The sequence below is a fragment of the Haliotis cracherodii genome, unplaced genomic scaffold (genome assembly GCF_022045235.1).
Source record: "Haliotis cracherodii isolate W230 unplaced genomic scaffold, xgHalCrac1.p SCAF_9, whole genome shotgun sequence".
Classification (NCBI taxonomy): domain Eukaryota; kingdom Metazoa; phylum Mollusca; class Gastropoda; order Lepetellida; family Haliotidae; genus Haliotis; species Haliotis cracherodii.
The window spans coordinates 38,726,910-38,744,967 of record NW_027266343.1 but is presented as its reverse complement, the minus strand read 5'-3'; the positions used below and the strand labels follow the sequence as shown (position 1 = coordinate 38,744,967).

General features: G+C 37.7%; 1 protein-coding gene across 4 annotated transcripts in view; it reads right to left on the bottom strand.

Annotated features, from left to right (window-relative positions):
- LOC139453409 (slit homolog 2 protein-like) overlaps positions 1-18,058 on the bottom strand; it is a 181,341-nt gene that overhangs the window by 27,813 nt on the left and 135,470 nt on the right. For 3 of the 4 annotated variants that reach the window (XM_071235093.1, XM_071235097.1, XM_071235095.1), the window contains exons 14-17: positions 15,264-15,335; positions 6,303-6,466; positions 5,370-5,520; positions 3,921-3,998 (exon numbers count right to left, since the gene is read on the bottom strand). In XM_071235093.1, coding sequence (XP_071091194.1) covers positions 3,921-3,998; positions 5,370-5,520; positions 6,303-6,466; positions 15,264-15,335 — 465 coding nt within the window. The remainder of the gene's footprint in view (positions 1-3,920; positions 3,999-5,369; positions 5,521-6,302; positions 6,467-15,263; positions 15,336-18,058) is intronic. The other variant, XM_071235094.1, reaches the window with a different exon arrangement.

Sequence of the window (18,058 nt, the reverse complement as noted above, 5' to 3'; positions counted from 1 at the left end):
TAGTTCTGGTATCAGACTCTCTTTCGCTCATCAGACACCGGGGCGGTCGGGTAGCCTAGTGGTTAAAGCGTTCACTCGTCACGCCGAAGACCCGGGTTCGATTCCCAACATGGGTACAAATTGTGAAGCCCATTTCTGGTGTCCCCCGCCGTGATATTGCTGGAATATTGCTAAAAGCGGTGTAAAACAATACTCACTCACTCACTTATCAGACACCAGAAATATTCACGAGTTTCATAAAATGGTATTACACAGGAGCTCGTTTAGTATTGTATTTCTTATTTGCTGTTTAGAACTTTAATAAAAAAATCACTGTTGTATCTGAATAGGGAAGCATCTAGACGAACCACAGCATAATCCAATTTTAAGTTTATCAGAATAATACTTCAAACATGTCAAAAGTTTACATATAATAATTTAATACAATACAATGGCCTACCTTTAGAAATGAAGGGTTGGTTCTACATAGCTATCATATCACTAAGGTTTTTGTAACTCCCATTCTATGACATAGATTTATGAATGTCCTTGCGGTACGATTACCCTGCACCACAAAATTTACAATCACCTCACAATGACGCAATTTGTCGAAATTTTGTTGCAAGATCCACCAGCGAAAACAAACCGTGTGACGTCAGCCTAGCAACAGGGTTGCTGGGGTCATCATCGGGTGGGCGTAAGCTCCTCCCAGTGATCTATCATCCCTACACTCAATGTCATTGAGTAAGTCCAGGAATGTTTGGAGTTTCCAAAATTTGTCAGTGAAACTTGTTCCTGCAGTACATAAGCACACGTTTTGGTATTGCAAAATGTGTATTACACGCTTATTGTTATTAAACGGGTGATCTCTTCACGGCAGTGTAACAAATAATGACAATGACCTTGAAGTCGACCTACAACAGGCTGTTGATATTGGGACCTGTTTGAGGAAAACAGGCCTGGGTCATAACTTTATTTCGTGTTTTAGTGTTAAAATGGTGCTCAAAATGCAATCTCAATTATCCATTTCAAAAACCTCCTTTCTACGAAAACTGACACTGTCTGATAAAGCTGCAACTGGAAATACGGAATAAACAAAAGTCAAGCATGTCGTGACAATGATAAAACCATGTGTGACACACCATACCACACACAGAATACCCCGAGGTCACAGCAATAATGATTGGCTAAAGTGTTTTTCCAGATCCGCCAGTCTTTAACACACAAGTCTGCAGCTATAAATTTGGAAAAGCAGGCTTTTTCTTTGACCCTGAAAATCCAAATCTGACTCTAAGACCTTATCAAGATGCACTGATTAAATATTTTCACAGCAGCAGGGTGTTTTGTCAGTGCGAAATCTCACCAGAGTTGACAAGAAAATCTCAGACATGGAGTTTTTCACAGTTCAAGCTGTGAAAGATATGTTGTGTTTTGATATCTGCTTACAGATAAAGCATTTGTTTAAATTTTAAAGTTCCAGATTAAGAGAAAAGTATAATCTCACAACCAAATTTGTACTTATTAACTTCTAAAAATACCTTATCTTTTGAAGTAAATCCCTAAGCAATTTGTCAAAAACATTTAGATAAAACTTGTTCAAAGCAAATCCAAGTAAATATTTATCTTTCTCATCCACAAATCAACTCACTATATTTGATAGTACCCATCATCAAACTTAATTATTTTATTATTTATATACACAATTATATTTCAAATTACTACCCACATGACCTTAAAAAATCATGTCTAATATCAGTGAAATAGAATCACATTTGTTTGTATTTTCAAGTTGTTTAATTAATTTCAGATTGCTTAAATTTAGAATTCAAATTTCCTCTCTCTAAACATTTCTCCTCCTTATCATGTGGAAGATTTGACACCATATGGAAATTACAAATTATGTGAATAGTTTCCAGTTGTCTGGCAAGTAGTATTCCCCCACCATAAAAGTAAACACTACTTTCCAGATGACAGATGCTACTTACAGCACAAGTAGCTATATGCTCAAACAGGGGGACTTCACCTGGCAAATCTAAACACTTCTTACCAAAGTGTTGAAAGATGAGAACTTTGCTGTGTGGATCTGGCGATCTGTTTTAAAGTTGGAAGTAGAGAATGTATGGGATGGGTCATATGTGATCACAGTGAATAAACAGTGTCACTCCAAGAGCTGACAAACTCTCAACTGTCAAATCACGGACTTTATCTCAATATGTCGTAGAATATATACAAGTGCTTCTTGCCTGTGGACATAAGTATTATTCATTATATTTTTTCAGCTGCTATGTTAAATTTACTGTATACAAAGAATGAAACACAAGCATAAAATTCATCATCTCACATTTCATGTTAAATTTTGAAATTTTTATGTTGGAAATAATGAGTTTTTGACAGTTTTACATTTTTAAGGCTTCACAATTTCTCGATCATGCAGAAGTACCACATAAGTCCTGTACTTTGAAAGCATAATTTAATGGAAACAAGAAAAAAATCCAAACTGGTTAGATTTGCCATAAACAAGTAATTGGAATGAAAAAATGAAAATGAGGAGTGAACAACGTTTTATCCCTGGGTTTTTCTCCAGCCATTATTTTGATCATTTTAATAAAAAAAACGTATTTATCAGTCTTTTCCTTCAGCTAGACTTGGCATGAATTTTAGAAGCACACATCAACAGCGAGCACTTCCCTCATTATCTGACAACACAATACCCCCATACTGATCTGTTTACTCCTATCATACAACGGTGCCATTCATCCCTTCTGAAAAAGTAAACATATTCCTTACTTCACACCCCATTTTTTGCGGCTGCTAAGTCTTCTTCAACAGGGAAAAGACACGATTCCAAAACAAATGCCACATAATCTGCCGTATCCGAAAAATTTGTCAAAGTTTATTCAGCAAATGTTAGAAATGTCTCGCCAAAGTTGAGAAACTGTTACGACAAAGACTTCAAAGCCTGTGCAAACAGTGTGGAGCTCTTAGCAGTGTGGTGACGACACTGTGCGGAGATTCCACTTGCGCAAGGTGTAATTGGCGCATACGACTGTCAATAGAACATGAGTTTCGGGTTGATCTCCCACGTTATTTGAGGTATAGCAGAATGACATCACATTTATACTTCAGCTGGATAAAAAACATGTATTTAGAATTTAATGTTTATTAGTTAAATTATGAAAGTTATTGTTTAGTTTGGATAATGATTATGATTTTGTCATTTTTTTCAAACATAATTGTATTGACTGCACCATCAATGAGGCAGGAGAGAGATTTAATTATCTACGAGCAGTAAGATCAAAATAGATGTAGACTACATCATCAATGACGCAGGGCCGAATCAATTTATCTAAAAGCTCTAAAATCAAAATAGTACAAGATGTGAGAGATGAGATCTGTGCAACACACAATTTATCTCACTTTATCAACACATGTTCACCAAGCTTCCGCCTCCCCCTCGGTTCAACCACCTGCCCCCCTCTCACCAACCACCTAACCCCCCTTCCCACCAATCACCTGTCTCAGCTAGGGGTGTGATATCACCCTTATTGCTTCTCTTGCAGCAATGGCTGCTTGGCAAATGTCTATGACCTTGAAGTGACCTTACACTCTTGCCTGCCAACGTTTACCTTTGTGTTTCACCTCCAGTGAAAATATTTTAATCTTCTCCACAGTTTCTCCTTTAGCCACCAGTTACAAAACATTTCAAAGTTCGACACCACCACTTGTGAAAACATATATTCACTTGTGTTGTACTTGGTGTTATTTAACGCAATTGCAGGTTTGTTTGGTTACCGGATGAAAAAATACATTTTTGATAGAACTGAACTTTCTGTAGCTGTACAACAGTCTTGTGCATTGTCTGTCTTGCTTACACGTGTCTGTATCTGGAATATTGTGCGAATGTTGTATACAAATGTTGTACACGAATGTTGTATACTCACAGTATCTGAAGATTGGGTAGTTTTTTCTTGAATATTCCATCATTCTTAATTCGATTTATTTCATTATTTTCCAGTTTTCTGCAAAAAAATACAGTCACATAGTTTCATATTCAAACAAGTATAATACCAGTTCATATTCAAATCAATAGGTACATAATGATGTTTGTTTCAAAAGTATAATTTGTGAATATGTATGGCCTACTGTACACTCTGCAGGACGCCATCTTGGACATGTTTGTTTGTGTGATGTTTAAAGGCACACAAGCACTATTCCAGCTATGTGATGGCGGTCTGTAAATACTCAAGTCTGCACTAGACAATCCAGTGATTGACATAATGAGCATCAAACTAAAAGATTGGGATAAATGACATGCATCAACCAAGTCAGCCTGACCACCTGATCCAGTTAGTTGCCTCTTGCATTCTGACCCGGATCTTCACAAGGGCAACTTGGATATGATACACAGATTATGAATCATGTGAGTGAACGAGTACGGTTTTATGCCACTTCTTGCAATATTCCAGCAATATCACGACAGGGGACACCAGAAATGGGCTTCACACATTGTACCCATGTCGGGAATCGAACCCGGGTCTTCGGCATGACGAGCGAACGCTTTAACCACTAGGATACCCGACCGCCCTCAAGGGCATCTTGGATATGATACACAGATTATGAATCATGTGAGTGAGTGAGTATGGTTTTACGCCACTTCTAGCAATATCACGGCAGGGGACACCAGAAACAGGCATTGTACCCGAGCCTTCGGTGTGGTGAGTGAACGCTTTAACCACTGGGCTACCCCAACCCCAATCATGATATATTCAGTGTGTTGGAGTGAGTGAGTGAGTGAGTGAGTGAGTGAGTGAGTGAGTGAGTGAGTGGTTCCACATAGCTTTTGCCAATATTCAAGTGAGTGAGTGAGTGAGTGAGTTTGGTTTTACGCCGCTTTTAGCAATATTCCAGCAATATCACGGCGGGGGACACCAGAAATGGGTTTCACACATTGTACCCATGTCGGGAATCGAACCCGGGTCTTCGGCGTGACGAGCGAACGCATTAACCACTAGGCTACCCGACCGCCCCTCCAATATTCAAGAAAACTACTTTACACATTGCTACCGTGTGGAGAATCGAACCCAGACCTTAGGTGAGGTGAGCAAGCACTTTAACAACTGGGTAATCCCTCCCCTGATTTCTATAGTAACTGCAGATAAACTACAGTAATATGAAAGAATTGGGTGTTCTTTAACTCCTTTTGCGTTTCAAAAATAGTCGGAACAGTAACTGATCTACTTTTCATTTATCTTTTACCCAGTCATTTATTCAACTAGGCCACTGTAATAAAGTTTGCTTTGAACAGCTTAACAAGCAAATGCTTTAACAACTAGGCTACCCCCCCGACCAACACCTTCACCATATTGAAGTGATAACAAGAAATTGCTTACAATTCGGTTGTATACATGGGTAGTTCTTTAGGGATATATTTCAGCCCACGTCCAGAACAGTCCACCGTTGTTCCGATGCACACGCATTCCCGCGGACATTCCCGATCTATCATGCAGTTCCCAGCATTCTTTGTTCGGTGGGCCTCCGAGCCTGAAATTGAAAAAACGAAGGTAGCTATTGCCTATTTGTCACAGTGAAACAACACTGCGAAACTAGGTTCCTTATTTCAATGATTTCCAAAATATAAACATCTGATTACAGATGAACCAAATTTATTGACATATTGGCTAAATTTTGAGTTATGATAGCAATTCTTGAAGAAAAACATGTTTTTGAATAGAAAAATGTTTTAAAGATATTTACCATGTTGAACATAGCATACAACTTATATTGGCTGGGATTGTTTGGGGTAAAATTTGGCGTAGTAAACAACAATATTTTCCACAAATCTGTTCCATGCATACTAATGAGTTATTTAATGACCATGCTGGTTAGGGGGATTTATTTATGAACAAGGGGTTACAAAATAAGGCTTAATGGAACAACAATTAACATGTAGCAAGAACAAGAACATTAGTGGAATAAATCTACGTATTACATTTTTTAAAAGAACGGGGAAATACTATCGAAGAATATCGCAGAATTACAGAAAATGTTACACACAAGGGGTGATAGCAACAAGATAATTTTGGGTACAGAAAATACATTTGCGATTTTCGTTTGTTGGGTGATTGTCTTGGGAAACTTATCGCAAGACCTGCGGAGCTCCCATCATGCAGTGTGTCAGCTCAAAACGTCTTTCTTCCATGTCGTAAGCCACGGGAGTCTGGGGTTACTGACAACAGATCCACGTGACGCTAAGCTAGTAAATGAAATAAACATAATGCGGAATGTTAGGAACCAAAATAAAAAGCACTCAAATCTCAAGACACCTTTACATTTGAACTTTGTCGCTCGAACATGTCCGATCTTTTTCCTTCGCATCCTGCGCGGGGTTTCGCAGCGTGCTCCGCTTGTCTCGATGGGATGGTCATGGAGGTACTCCGAGAGCCAGTGAAGATTACAATCGCAAATGAACGGGTTCCGAGCCAGATGTCTGAAAGAAAAACCACAATCATCAGATAACTTGTCAATCAATCCCATAAAAATGGATTTGCTTTCTTAATTTTTTTGTCCAAATTTGCGTTTTTGTGTGAATGATCGACATTATGTGGATCACCATGTTCTGACACTGATAACACATTTTTCAAAAAGGGTGCACTCTATGATATAGTCATACACCCTGAAACAAATATATCCAATACAGCTCATTCAAGGCTATAAAAGTCTAGATTACAGCAGTTTCTGAAAATGAAGAGAGTCTAGGCGCCTTTTTCCTAATATCTCAATAACTTGGTGAAAAGTTTTTGCGAGTTTTATTTAGGGGTGTCCTTATGTTATTCGCCTGTTGAATGGTTTCGACAGTAGCAACACGGCTTCTAACACACTCTGTGGAATGGCTTCGACAGTAGCATCATGGCTTGTGACACACACGGCTTGTGGCACACTCTGTTGAATGGGTTCGACAGTAGCAACACGGCTTGTGACACACACGGCTTGTGGCACACACTCTGTCGAATGGGTTTGACAGTGGCAACACGGTTTGTGACACACTCTGTCGAATGGGTTTGACAGTAGCAACACGGTTTGTGACACACTTTGTCGAATGGGTTCGACAGTAGCAACACGGTTTGTGACACACTTTGTCGAATGGGTTCGACAGTAGCAACACGGTTTGTGACACACTTTGTCGAATGGGCTCAACACTGGCATTGAAAGCATTAAGATAATTTGCTAACATTTTCCGTAAAATATTTTCATTTCAGGGACTAGGTGTCAGCCTATCTATGATGTAACAGGTACAGTTTTTTAATACATGTGATATGACAATCTGATACCTTTACAGTAGGGGAAAACACATAACACATCATAGTTTAAATGTTTAATACAGAAAATGAAGGTTTTAGGAGCTCGAATGATCAAATTTATGATAATGATTCCATGAAACCCAAGTCATGAGCTTTTCTTTGATTTTCTCGTCACAGTCATTATTGATTAATTGTCTCTGAATGTGGAAGAAATGATTAAATATCAAACATGAGAAGTAATGGGTAAATGACATCATCCGATACAGATAGCTTCCCCTCTGAACACAATTAACGAAATTTTTATAAAAACTAGAAAAAAATCAGAGAAATTATAAAAAAAACTCCATCAATAGTATCCCCTAACTGTAAAATCATCAAGCAAAGTTGAATTTGGTTTCCCTTCTGCCTTAATTCACATTGAAAAGTTTCTCAAAACAACTGTGAAATGTGACCCAAGAACATCAAGGCCCATTTTAAGTCAATTTATCACGTAATTGGCTAAAAAAGGACCAAATGACCGGTCACAATTCTTCTAATTCCCCAAACAACCCGCCACCCGATGCACGTCCCAAATAACTTGAGACTGTGAGTACTTTGGCATTTCTCTCCATGCATCAAATTGGACGGATAGTCGACCCCGAGTCTCTGATGACACATGCCTGTCACTGTCAGGATGAAAAAGGGGTTTTAATCATCACTTAGGCCCATTTAATCATGGGCTGGAGAGAATGGGGGAACAGATTCAGGTCTTGGAGCCGGTCATGTTGATGGCGTTGATTGGTGTCCAGTCCATTAGGTGATGTGGTTTCTGACTCCAGTGTTAGTACTTCAGGGATTAATATGTGTTGTCATATGATTTGGCATATGAAACATATTTATCACGTTTATTTGCATAGTCAAATAACAAAAACAAATTCTCGTGTCTTGTTGAAAAGGATCACGCTTGACCCGAAGAATATATACATGGGTTTTTTGTTTGTAAGTAAAAACACAGCTATTAGTCAGGAATTTCATGATTGGCTTATGTTTAAAAGAACATTCTTCCGTAACATCATAAGGGGTGGTGGGGTAGCCTCTTGGTTAAAGCGTTCACTTCTTATGCTGAAGACACAGGTTCAACTCTCCACATGGGTACAATGTGTGAAGCCCATTTCTGGAGTCCCATGCTGTGATATTGCTGTAATATTGCTAAAAGCGGTATAAAACCACATTCAAACATTCATAATATTGTAAGTACTACATGACTATACCACAACATTAAAATGAGAGAAAGATCAGAAAACAAAACTATCCATATTTGTGACATTTAAAATTAACAATATTGTGGATTTAGCAGCTGGTGAGAATGTTTTTCCAAAAGAAGTCCAGAGTTTGATTCCACGATGGTACATTGTCTGAAGGACATTCCAGAAGCCTAAAGCCACGATACTCGATCAATACTGCTACTATAGAGTAACATTCTAACTATCATTAATACAACACAAGATAATACTAAACAAAGAATTTTACCAATCTCATTTTTGGTAAAATTGAATTATTTACAACCAAGCCTCAAATCAGCCACCCTGTTGACCGAGACATATAAACCAATAAAATCTCGTTCACAAAATCCCCAAGAATTACCCGAAAATCATGCTGGTGTTTGTCAAACAGTCATCCTTGCTGACTAACAGAATTCATTTAAAAAGATTAAGCAGATAAATTTTCAGGATGTTTGAGATATTTTAATGGCGCCGTTATCTCACGCTGACAAGGGATGGCAAGCGCATAATCTAACTTCATGCCAACAGATGCATGTCGGACTTAAAGTCTTCCAATTCCTTCGGGAAATTTCAGATTTAATCATGACAGCCTTTCCCTCTAATTTGTCCATCTCCCTAAAATGTCCACCTCCCTAAAAAACACATCAGCCTTAAGGCTCCAAGCCGGCCCCTAAAATGTGATTAGATGAGTCATGGGTGACTAAGATATCCCACGATGCCTGTTGCTCAATTCAACAAGTTTATTAACTCACAGCTGGGGCCCTGCTTGGAGAAATACCATCGATATTCTTCCCTAAATCAAACCCTGGACGGAGGCTGAAGCCAGTATTATAGCATCTGTTACCATATATTGGATCATTTATAACAGATATTGTCTTAAAGGATCTCGTAAAAGGGGCTGGTATTACATTTACAAAGAAATAAATTTACTTAAATTTCACAAAGTACCGATATGACATTGGCTGGTTCATTTTATCCACAACATGATATTATAGAACTCAAGTGTTTCTTGATCTGAACACACTTGCTCCCGGAACAGTCAAACTGTATTAGAGTAAATTTGATCACATAAAGCTCTGGGAATCATCAGAAATTGTGATCAAGTTCGGAGATAAAATCCTATTGCATTTCCTGTATTCCTAAAGGGATCATTTGATGCTATCCTTGTCTGATAACCTTGTTTAAAGCATTAACCATTATAACAATTACACAAACCTCAAACCACTGTTCACAAACTTTTACAACTATGATAATAAAATCTGTTTTAAGGACCCCCTGTGACTCAAGTTTTCTAATTTGGGCAAAGCAGTTTCAGGGGTTTCAATTTCCTATAAAATTCAAACGAGATGAATTAGGGGTTGTAGTTTCTTTAAAAAATGTGGGAAAGCTTGACTAATTTTGAAGAAATATCTCTTTTATGTGTCAGGGTGGACCAATAAATTCTTAGAAGTGTCTGAGGATTAACTACAGCCAATCACCTCATCACATCAAAGCCGGCCATATTAAGAAGAAACACTTCTGCAGTGCTCTATCTAAAAAAAAAACCGGTCAGAAAATCGTCAATGGTATTTGGAAAATAGAATATTGGGTGGAAATGAATTCTTATACACATGTAATTTCATTTTTCGTGTCATATGAATCATCTGAATAAAAAAATCTTTAGTCTGTTTATTAAAATGATGTTAACAGCATCTTTGTTTTTTAGTTGTTAGTTTGTCAGCAGTGAGCTTCAGTACCTCATTTAGGTTTGTTTGTTTGTTGTTAAATGCCGCACTCACCAATATTCTAGCTATATGACGGCGGTCTGTAAATAATCAAGTCTGGCCCAGACAATCCAGTGATAGACATCATGAGCATCGATCCACGTAATTGGGATACGATGACATGCATCAACCAAGTCTGACCACTTGCTCCTTTTCAGTCGCCTCATACGGTAAGCATAGTCGCCTTTTACAGCAAGCATGGGATGCTGAAGACCTATTCTACCCCGGATCTTCACGGCTCGAAAGAGAAAAGTAAGGCAGGGAACATCAAGAATGGGCCTCCAACATTGCACAAGTTGGGAGAACCAAACTCGGTTCTTTGGTGTAGCGGTGAACGCTTTAACCACTGGGCTATCCTCCCATGATATGGAGACCTAGTGTATTTACTTTAACTGTAATTAGAGAGTGAGAGAGTATGGTTTTATGCTTAACTGATAGCAATAATACAGAAATTTCACAGCAGGGGGTCTGCCTCCGTGTCTAGTGGTAGAGCGTCCGCCTGGAGAGCGGAAGGTCCGGGATTCGATACAAAAAGATGTTGAAAGATGGTACTTGTTGTTACCCTGTCTGGCGCTCGGCATTAAGGGGCTAAAACAAGGACTGGTCGGCTCGGAGTCAGTATACTGTGTCTGAGTGGGGTATTCATGTTAAAACTGCGGCATGGTATCTCAGTGAGCTAGCACTATAAATCGGCATCAGTCCGGACTAGTACAAGCAGGCACACAAACACACACACGTGCATGCACGTCGCTATATAAGTGCAATAATCTTGGACAAGACGTTAAACCCCATTTCACCTCACCTCACAGCTGGGACATGAGAAATGGGCTTCACAGATTGTACCCATGCAATTATGAGACGAATATGGATTGTGACAGGGGAAGAATACTTTTGAGACGTTTAAATGGGTTCAGGATAGGCTAATTTTTCCTTTTTAATCCTCCATATTTTCCATCATGTAAAGTAAGCTTAAGTCTTATCTAGGCAAAAGCAAAAACAAAAACGCATCTAAAAATAGTATGACAGTAAGGGTAAAGAGTGGTCTTGTTCCCCATACATTGTATATGTCTAAAATATTTCAATCATGACAAGTTCCATCACTGCCCCAGGGTCTGGTATGTGTATGTCTGGGGTCAAGGTCGCATTCTTGAGACTACTCTCAGAACCACTTATCTCATATATAACCCCAAAATTTATAATTAATACCATCTAAACGACAGATTTATCCAAAATGGGTCATAAATGTATGAGCTGTTTCATAACCTGACATAAGGTTTGATATTTAAGACTGTATTAGCAATAAAAACCTCCATGATGGTGTAGGTTATCTACATAACTTGACCAGGTCATTAACGGGTTTCAGTAACACAAAGTGAAGTACTTTATTTAAAAAAATCATGATAACATGGCAATATATCTATATTAACCACATTGTATTTTTATACAATAAGCCCACACTTTTTTAATTTTATGTTTCACGGATTATTCCAGTTTTTCCACACAAGGTCAGCTGAAATAAAAATAAAAATGAACAGCTATGTCAATCATTTATTTATGTTTTTATTCATATGAAAGTCATTCTAACATGGAGTTAAAACTATAGCTAGCTTCTTGAATCACTGATAGTGAACAAAATATTGATAGTGACATAGAATTTATATATAACATTTTTTTTATTGTTTCAGAAGGTCTATATTACGAAAGGCAGACATAATAATAAAAAATTAATTTAATTCTTTTCTTGAACCGGCTGTTTTTCAGAAGGGACAGCGGGCCTGTGAAATGAAACTATAAAATGTGAGGCCTTAGGCAATGAATCTTAAAAAGTAGCTAATTAAATGTGTTTCAACACAGAGATGCACTCCCCACGTTAATGGTTCCTGCATTAGTCTGGTAACATGGAAGCACCTACCTAGCCCAGGTAGTCACAACATCTAAGATCCTGTTTTAAGTAGACAGGAAATGGCAACGTACTTAGGAAGTAAACACCAGTCACCGTAATCCCTCCATTTAGAGGGTTACTGACTTCAAATCTGCTTCCTTACACTTGATGAGGCATTTTGTTAATCAGACTGCATCTTTTTTTCATTTTAATTACTAAATGATTTATCTATGTAATTAATCTGTACATTAGTCACTAATCACAAACACAAACCCCACCCAAACATGACTCACGCTGCATCCCACCCCAATAATCATGATTCATACTGAATCCCACTCCAATCAAAATGATTCATACTGAATCCCACCCCAATCAAAATGATTCACACTGCATCCCATCCCAATCAACATGATTCATACTGAACCCCACCCCAATCAAAATGATTCATACCGCATCCCATCCCAATCAAAATTATTCATACTGCCTCACACCCCAATCAACATGATTCATACTCACTCCCACCCAAATCAACATGATTCATATACTGCCTCCCAACAAAGTAATATGATTCATAATGCCTACCACCCCTATCAATATGATTCATAATGCCTCCCACCCTATCAATATTATTCATACACATCCTAACCCAATCAATATGACTCATAACACATCCCACCCCAATCAATATGATTCATAATGCATCCCACCCAATAATATGATTCATAATGCATCCCACCTAATCAACATGATACAATCTGCATCCCAAATCAATCAAGGAAATAGTGATGTTAAACAATTTTGTTTCCCTTGATTGGGGTAATGCATGGCACTGTTTAAGAGAAATATCAAAGAAACATTGACAGAGATGTATATAGCATGTTGACCTATTTATGCTTCACCTCTGACAACCGATTATGCAAGTTTGCGGAAACGCCATCACTAATGATGTAAATATCCCGAAATGTGAATAACAAAAAGATGGATAATCTATTTCCCTGTGTTTACTCTGGAAGTCATATGGAGAGCAGATGAATCATCGCGCATCTCCGCATGTGCGTGCTCTGTCCCTCGCCTCGATCACACGCACATGCATCACCGCACAGTCACTGCAGTCATGTGACCTTATCCGTCAATCACTCAGTGCACATTTTGTGTTTATAATCAGTTGTCATGGCAACAGATTTGTCACCTGGTGCAGTACAATTAAATCATCAGTCGCATGTTAATTAAAGTTAATTAAAGCCCATATTCAGGGCTTTGATGGACAGATAAGCAGCCCTCAATGAGGATATGGCATAAATGGCCTGGCTAAATGAATGAGCTGTTACTGGAATGTCAGCGGGTGTAGCGTGATGATGGACGAATTATGACACATGTCAGAATGCAGGATGTGAGGACATGCAGGCACACACAATCCTACAAGTGATCTCTGTTCATTTAGAAATGCTGCTTCATGTTTAGATTAAAACAAGGAAGTCCGAAAATTTCACACTCAATTACTTGATCATAACTGACTCTTCCAACTTTTCATTGATATTAACTTTTCAAATATTACTCAAAAGAAGTTAAGGACCACCTGATTTTTTCATATTACTAAAGTTAATTTCTCATGGCACGAAAGAATCCGATGGTCCTTAACTTCTTTTGGATAGTATACAAAACCAATTATAATGATTTTTGACATGATACATCAGTGTACTTCAAATGATAGTCTGTCATACAGACACTGAAACAAATATATCCAATACAGCCCAGGCAAGTCTATAATATTTGGCAAGTCCAGATTACTGCAATATCTGAAAATGAAGAAAGTCTGGACTCCTTTTTATTATATTTCATAACCATTATTTAACAACTGTTTTTTTCTGTCGAGTGTTTTTTGAATACAAATATATCAATGAGTGTTGATATATTTTATATTAAAGGACACGAGGGTGAGATTTTACTTATCATCCAACATCATTCTTCCAACTTTTTCAGTTTGTAGACAGTAATAAGCAGTGTCTTAAGTAGTTCTAACAACTTCAGTAGCAGAGAGAGACATTAGTGATGTCATTTGATTGTGACATCATGGTAACCAATGACATCACAATAATGCAATAATGCAAAGCATTGCAGCAATATCTACAATGTAGATATTGCTTGATCTCACCCAAGCCATCTCTCCTGTGGGAGCCAGTTTTGGATGATAAATTCATTTCAGGGACTAGATGTTAGTCTAATCAAATGACATTGTTTGTTTGTTTGTTTGTTGTTTAATGCCGCGCTCAGCAATGTTCCAGCTACATGATGGTTAATCAAATTACAGAATCCTCCCTAAACCATATATACAGAGAATCTCACCCGAGTGTCTTTTGGTATCAAATATATCAACACGAGTTGATAAAAGTGGGATTTTTTCCACTTTTATCAACAAGTTTTGATATATTTGATATCAAAAGACACTCGGGTGAGATTTTATTTATCATCCAACATCATTCTTCCAACTTTTTCAGTTTGTAGAAAGTTATAAGCAGTGTCTTAAGAGTAAAAAGTACTACTAACAGCTTCAGTAGCAGAGCCATTAGTGATGTCATTTGATTGTGACGTCATGGTAACCAATGACGTCACAATGGTCTGCAAAGCATTGTGATGCAATTTCATTGCAGCGATATCTACAGTATAGATATCGCTTGATCTCACCCAAGCGATATCTCCTGTGGGAGCCAGCTTTGGATGATAAATATCATTGTATATGGGACAATATTTTCTAAATAAGTCCCAAATTACATATCCTTTAATATCTTTTAATAAATCAACATATTTGTTTATGAAATACTAAACACTGTAATAATGATTAATTAATCTGTTACAAGATATTTCTATAGATAAGTAGGTGCTAATATACAAATCACAGTAAATGGAAAAAGTGATTTAATCATCACTAGAAGATTAGTCAAACAAACATTGACATTTCCAAATCGTAATACTTAAATTCATCTCTCATAATTTGGAAAGGTACAAACGACTTTGCTGAGCTGTTGGTAAGATGAATCCAACATGGAACCAGTGGACTGCCTATACAGAAGCTTCTACTTACAAAGTCTGTATGTTCCTCAGCGGTGTGAACGTATTGTTGGCCAGAGACTGTATCTTGTTGTCGTACAGCGATCTGAAACAGAAAATCAGGTAGATTGTTACTAGAGGCGAGAGACTGAGACTACACCATTAGGGCAGACCTTTGTGTTTTGTTTTTGGTTTGCGCATGTTTGGCCCATTGGCCCCAAAACTCAGGTTGGTAGGTTGAAAAAATCAACAACAAAAATCCAGTTTCAAATATTTGTTTTGATTTCCTCAAAATGTTTAGTAGCTAATGGAATACAAATTGGGAGAGACAGTTTTAAAGAAAACTTTCAACAGGTTATAATGATAGTATTTTGAAATATATGTTTACAGCAACAGTAAATGAGCTTTTTTAAAACATTTTACTTATTTCAGTTTGGCAGAATTACAATAACATTGCCTTTCATATTTTTAAAATTTCAGTTTTGGGTAGTCAGCAGATTTATAATCCATAAAATGACACACTTGACAACTGACATTAAAGGGTCAAGTTCAATGTGCAATGTTCAAAGCTAGTTGTGTTTGCTGATATTCTTGGAAGAAAAGATACAAAAAGGGTTAATTCCATATCACGTTGGCTTCAATAAAAAAGAAAAAGAAAAGTCCTACCGCCCTCCTCACTTTTGAGAAAAATGTGCCCGAGAAACCTTTATTTTTATTTATGAATACATATTTAAAAGTCTTGAAAGTTCAATCAAATAAGCCTTAGTCATGGTTGTAGATATTTTTGGGTGATCAACACAAGGTCTCGCATTGATACAGAAAATGATTCAAATCAGAGACCATATATGTATATGTTGTCTGTTCAAATGTAAACACAGGATCTGGTGGTCAGGCTCGCTGACTTGGTTAATTGACACACCTCATATTGTCTACAGTTCTGCTACACCCAGACTGATTAAGCAAGTGAGTAAGTGATACCTGATTAACACCCTACCATTGTTATGTCATGACTTCTGACTTTTCCACGCACCTCCAGACATAAATATCATCCTGTCTGTGTATCACAAACTTGCCAATGTTTATTTCAGCAAGTAGCGCCCCCTAGCAGAGACTCATTGTACTCCTGCTGGTGTGAGTTTATCAAAGACGACCCTCCTCTCATGAAGTGTACAAGAATTTTGATGCCGCTCCTACACTTGTTGAGCCGATAAACAAGCAAAGTTTATTCAAACAAACATTTGTCACCCATGACAATGTGGGTTATTTCATCTATTACTGCAGAAGATTTGAAAAGTGTTTAGTACGGAGAGGCTACATACTGTAAAATTGTTGTTTGCAACATTGTAACCAATTAACTCATCAGTAAGGACACAGTAAGGATAGTCATCTTTGGACAATTATGGAATGGCAAGCATTGGTCAGCTGCAGAATAGTCAATCTAAGGGAGTGGTCATTTATTACCGTATATTGCTGTGTATAAGGCGAGTTTTTCGTACCTAAAATGAGGGGGCTAAGAAGGGGGGTCGTCTTATACACGGAGTCGCAGATCTCACATTTTTTTCCACTGGCGATGTCAACCGGCGTCCGATAGCCAGCCCAGCCTTTGACAATTAAACTTTGCATTTCGTCCTAAATAACTGTTCCAATAACTGTTAGTTACAACATAGATAACTGGCGATTAAATTACTCACCATTGTCTCTTATATGTTATTTCTTCATAAATGAATTTTATTTTACGGGCACCAATTTGGTGTCGTACACAAAACAAAGTGGCGACGTGTGCTGGAGTTACACACGCGACCTATCGTTGTAGAAAAAAAACAACGCAAGATAAACATATTTTTATTGCATATATAAGGTTTGTGTGCGCACTTGTGATGTGTGCGAAATATGCATCAGTCGGAAAGCGCACGTTAAATCTCCAAAGTAACTAACTAACTTGTGATGTCTGTGTGCGAAATACGCTACAGTCGGAAAGCGCACGTTAAATCTTCTATATCAGTCAGACTTGTGATGTGTTTCATTCCCGGTCGCCTTATACACGGAGTATAGGATTTTGGGTTGATTTTTAAGGCGTGTACAGGGGGGTCGTCTTATACGTGGGGTCGCTTTATACACAGCGATATACGTTATATTTTGTTTTGTTTGTGTAATGTTTAATGCCATACTCAGCAATATTCTTGCAATATGCAGAGCTCCAGATAACCCTTTTAGCAATTGAGTTTTTACTCTAGGGTTTCTATTTTAATTGGGTTATTAGATTTTTTATTGGGTAACCAACATTTTTTCACTCATCTATTCATCACTCTATTGGGTTTTTTCCCCAAAATTAGTAAACATTTTAAGATTTAAAAAAAAGGAAATAATGTTTTAGATGTATATAACTGTTCTAAATATATAGGCTTGACTCAGAAAGTAAATTAGCACGTAATTGTGTTTCATAAATTAGCTCTTTGTGCGCATGCTGAAAAAACTTCATTGGGTACAACGCGAGATGTTTTTATACATTTTTTCATTTACATTTCATTTAGTTTTTCATTTAATGCATGCATTTCTGTATGCAAGTTAATTTAAAGTAATTGGGTTTTGAATATTTTTGGAGGGGTATTTTACGCAAATACGCTGCTTATCTGTAGCTCTGTATATGACGGCGGTCTGTAAATAATTGAGTCCGGACCAGACAATCCAGTGATTGATGTCATGAACATCGGTCCACACAATTGGGATACGATGACATGTATCAACCAAGTCAGCGAGCCTGATCACCCGATCCCATTAGTTGCCTCATACAACAAGCATAGTCATAAAAAAAAACAGCGAAAGAAGGGG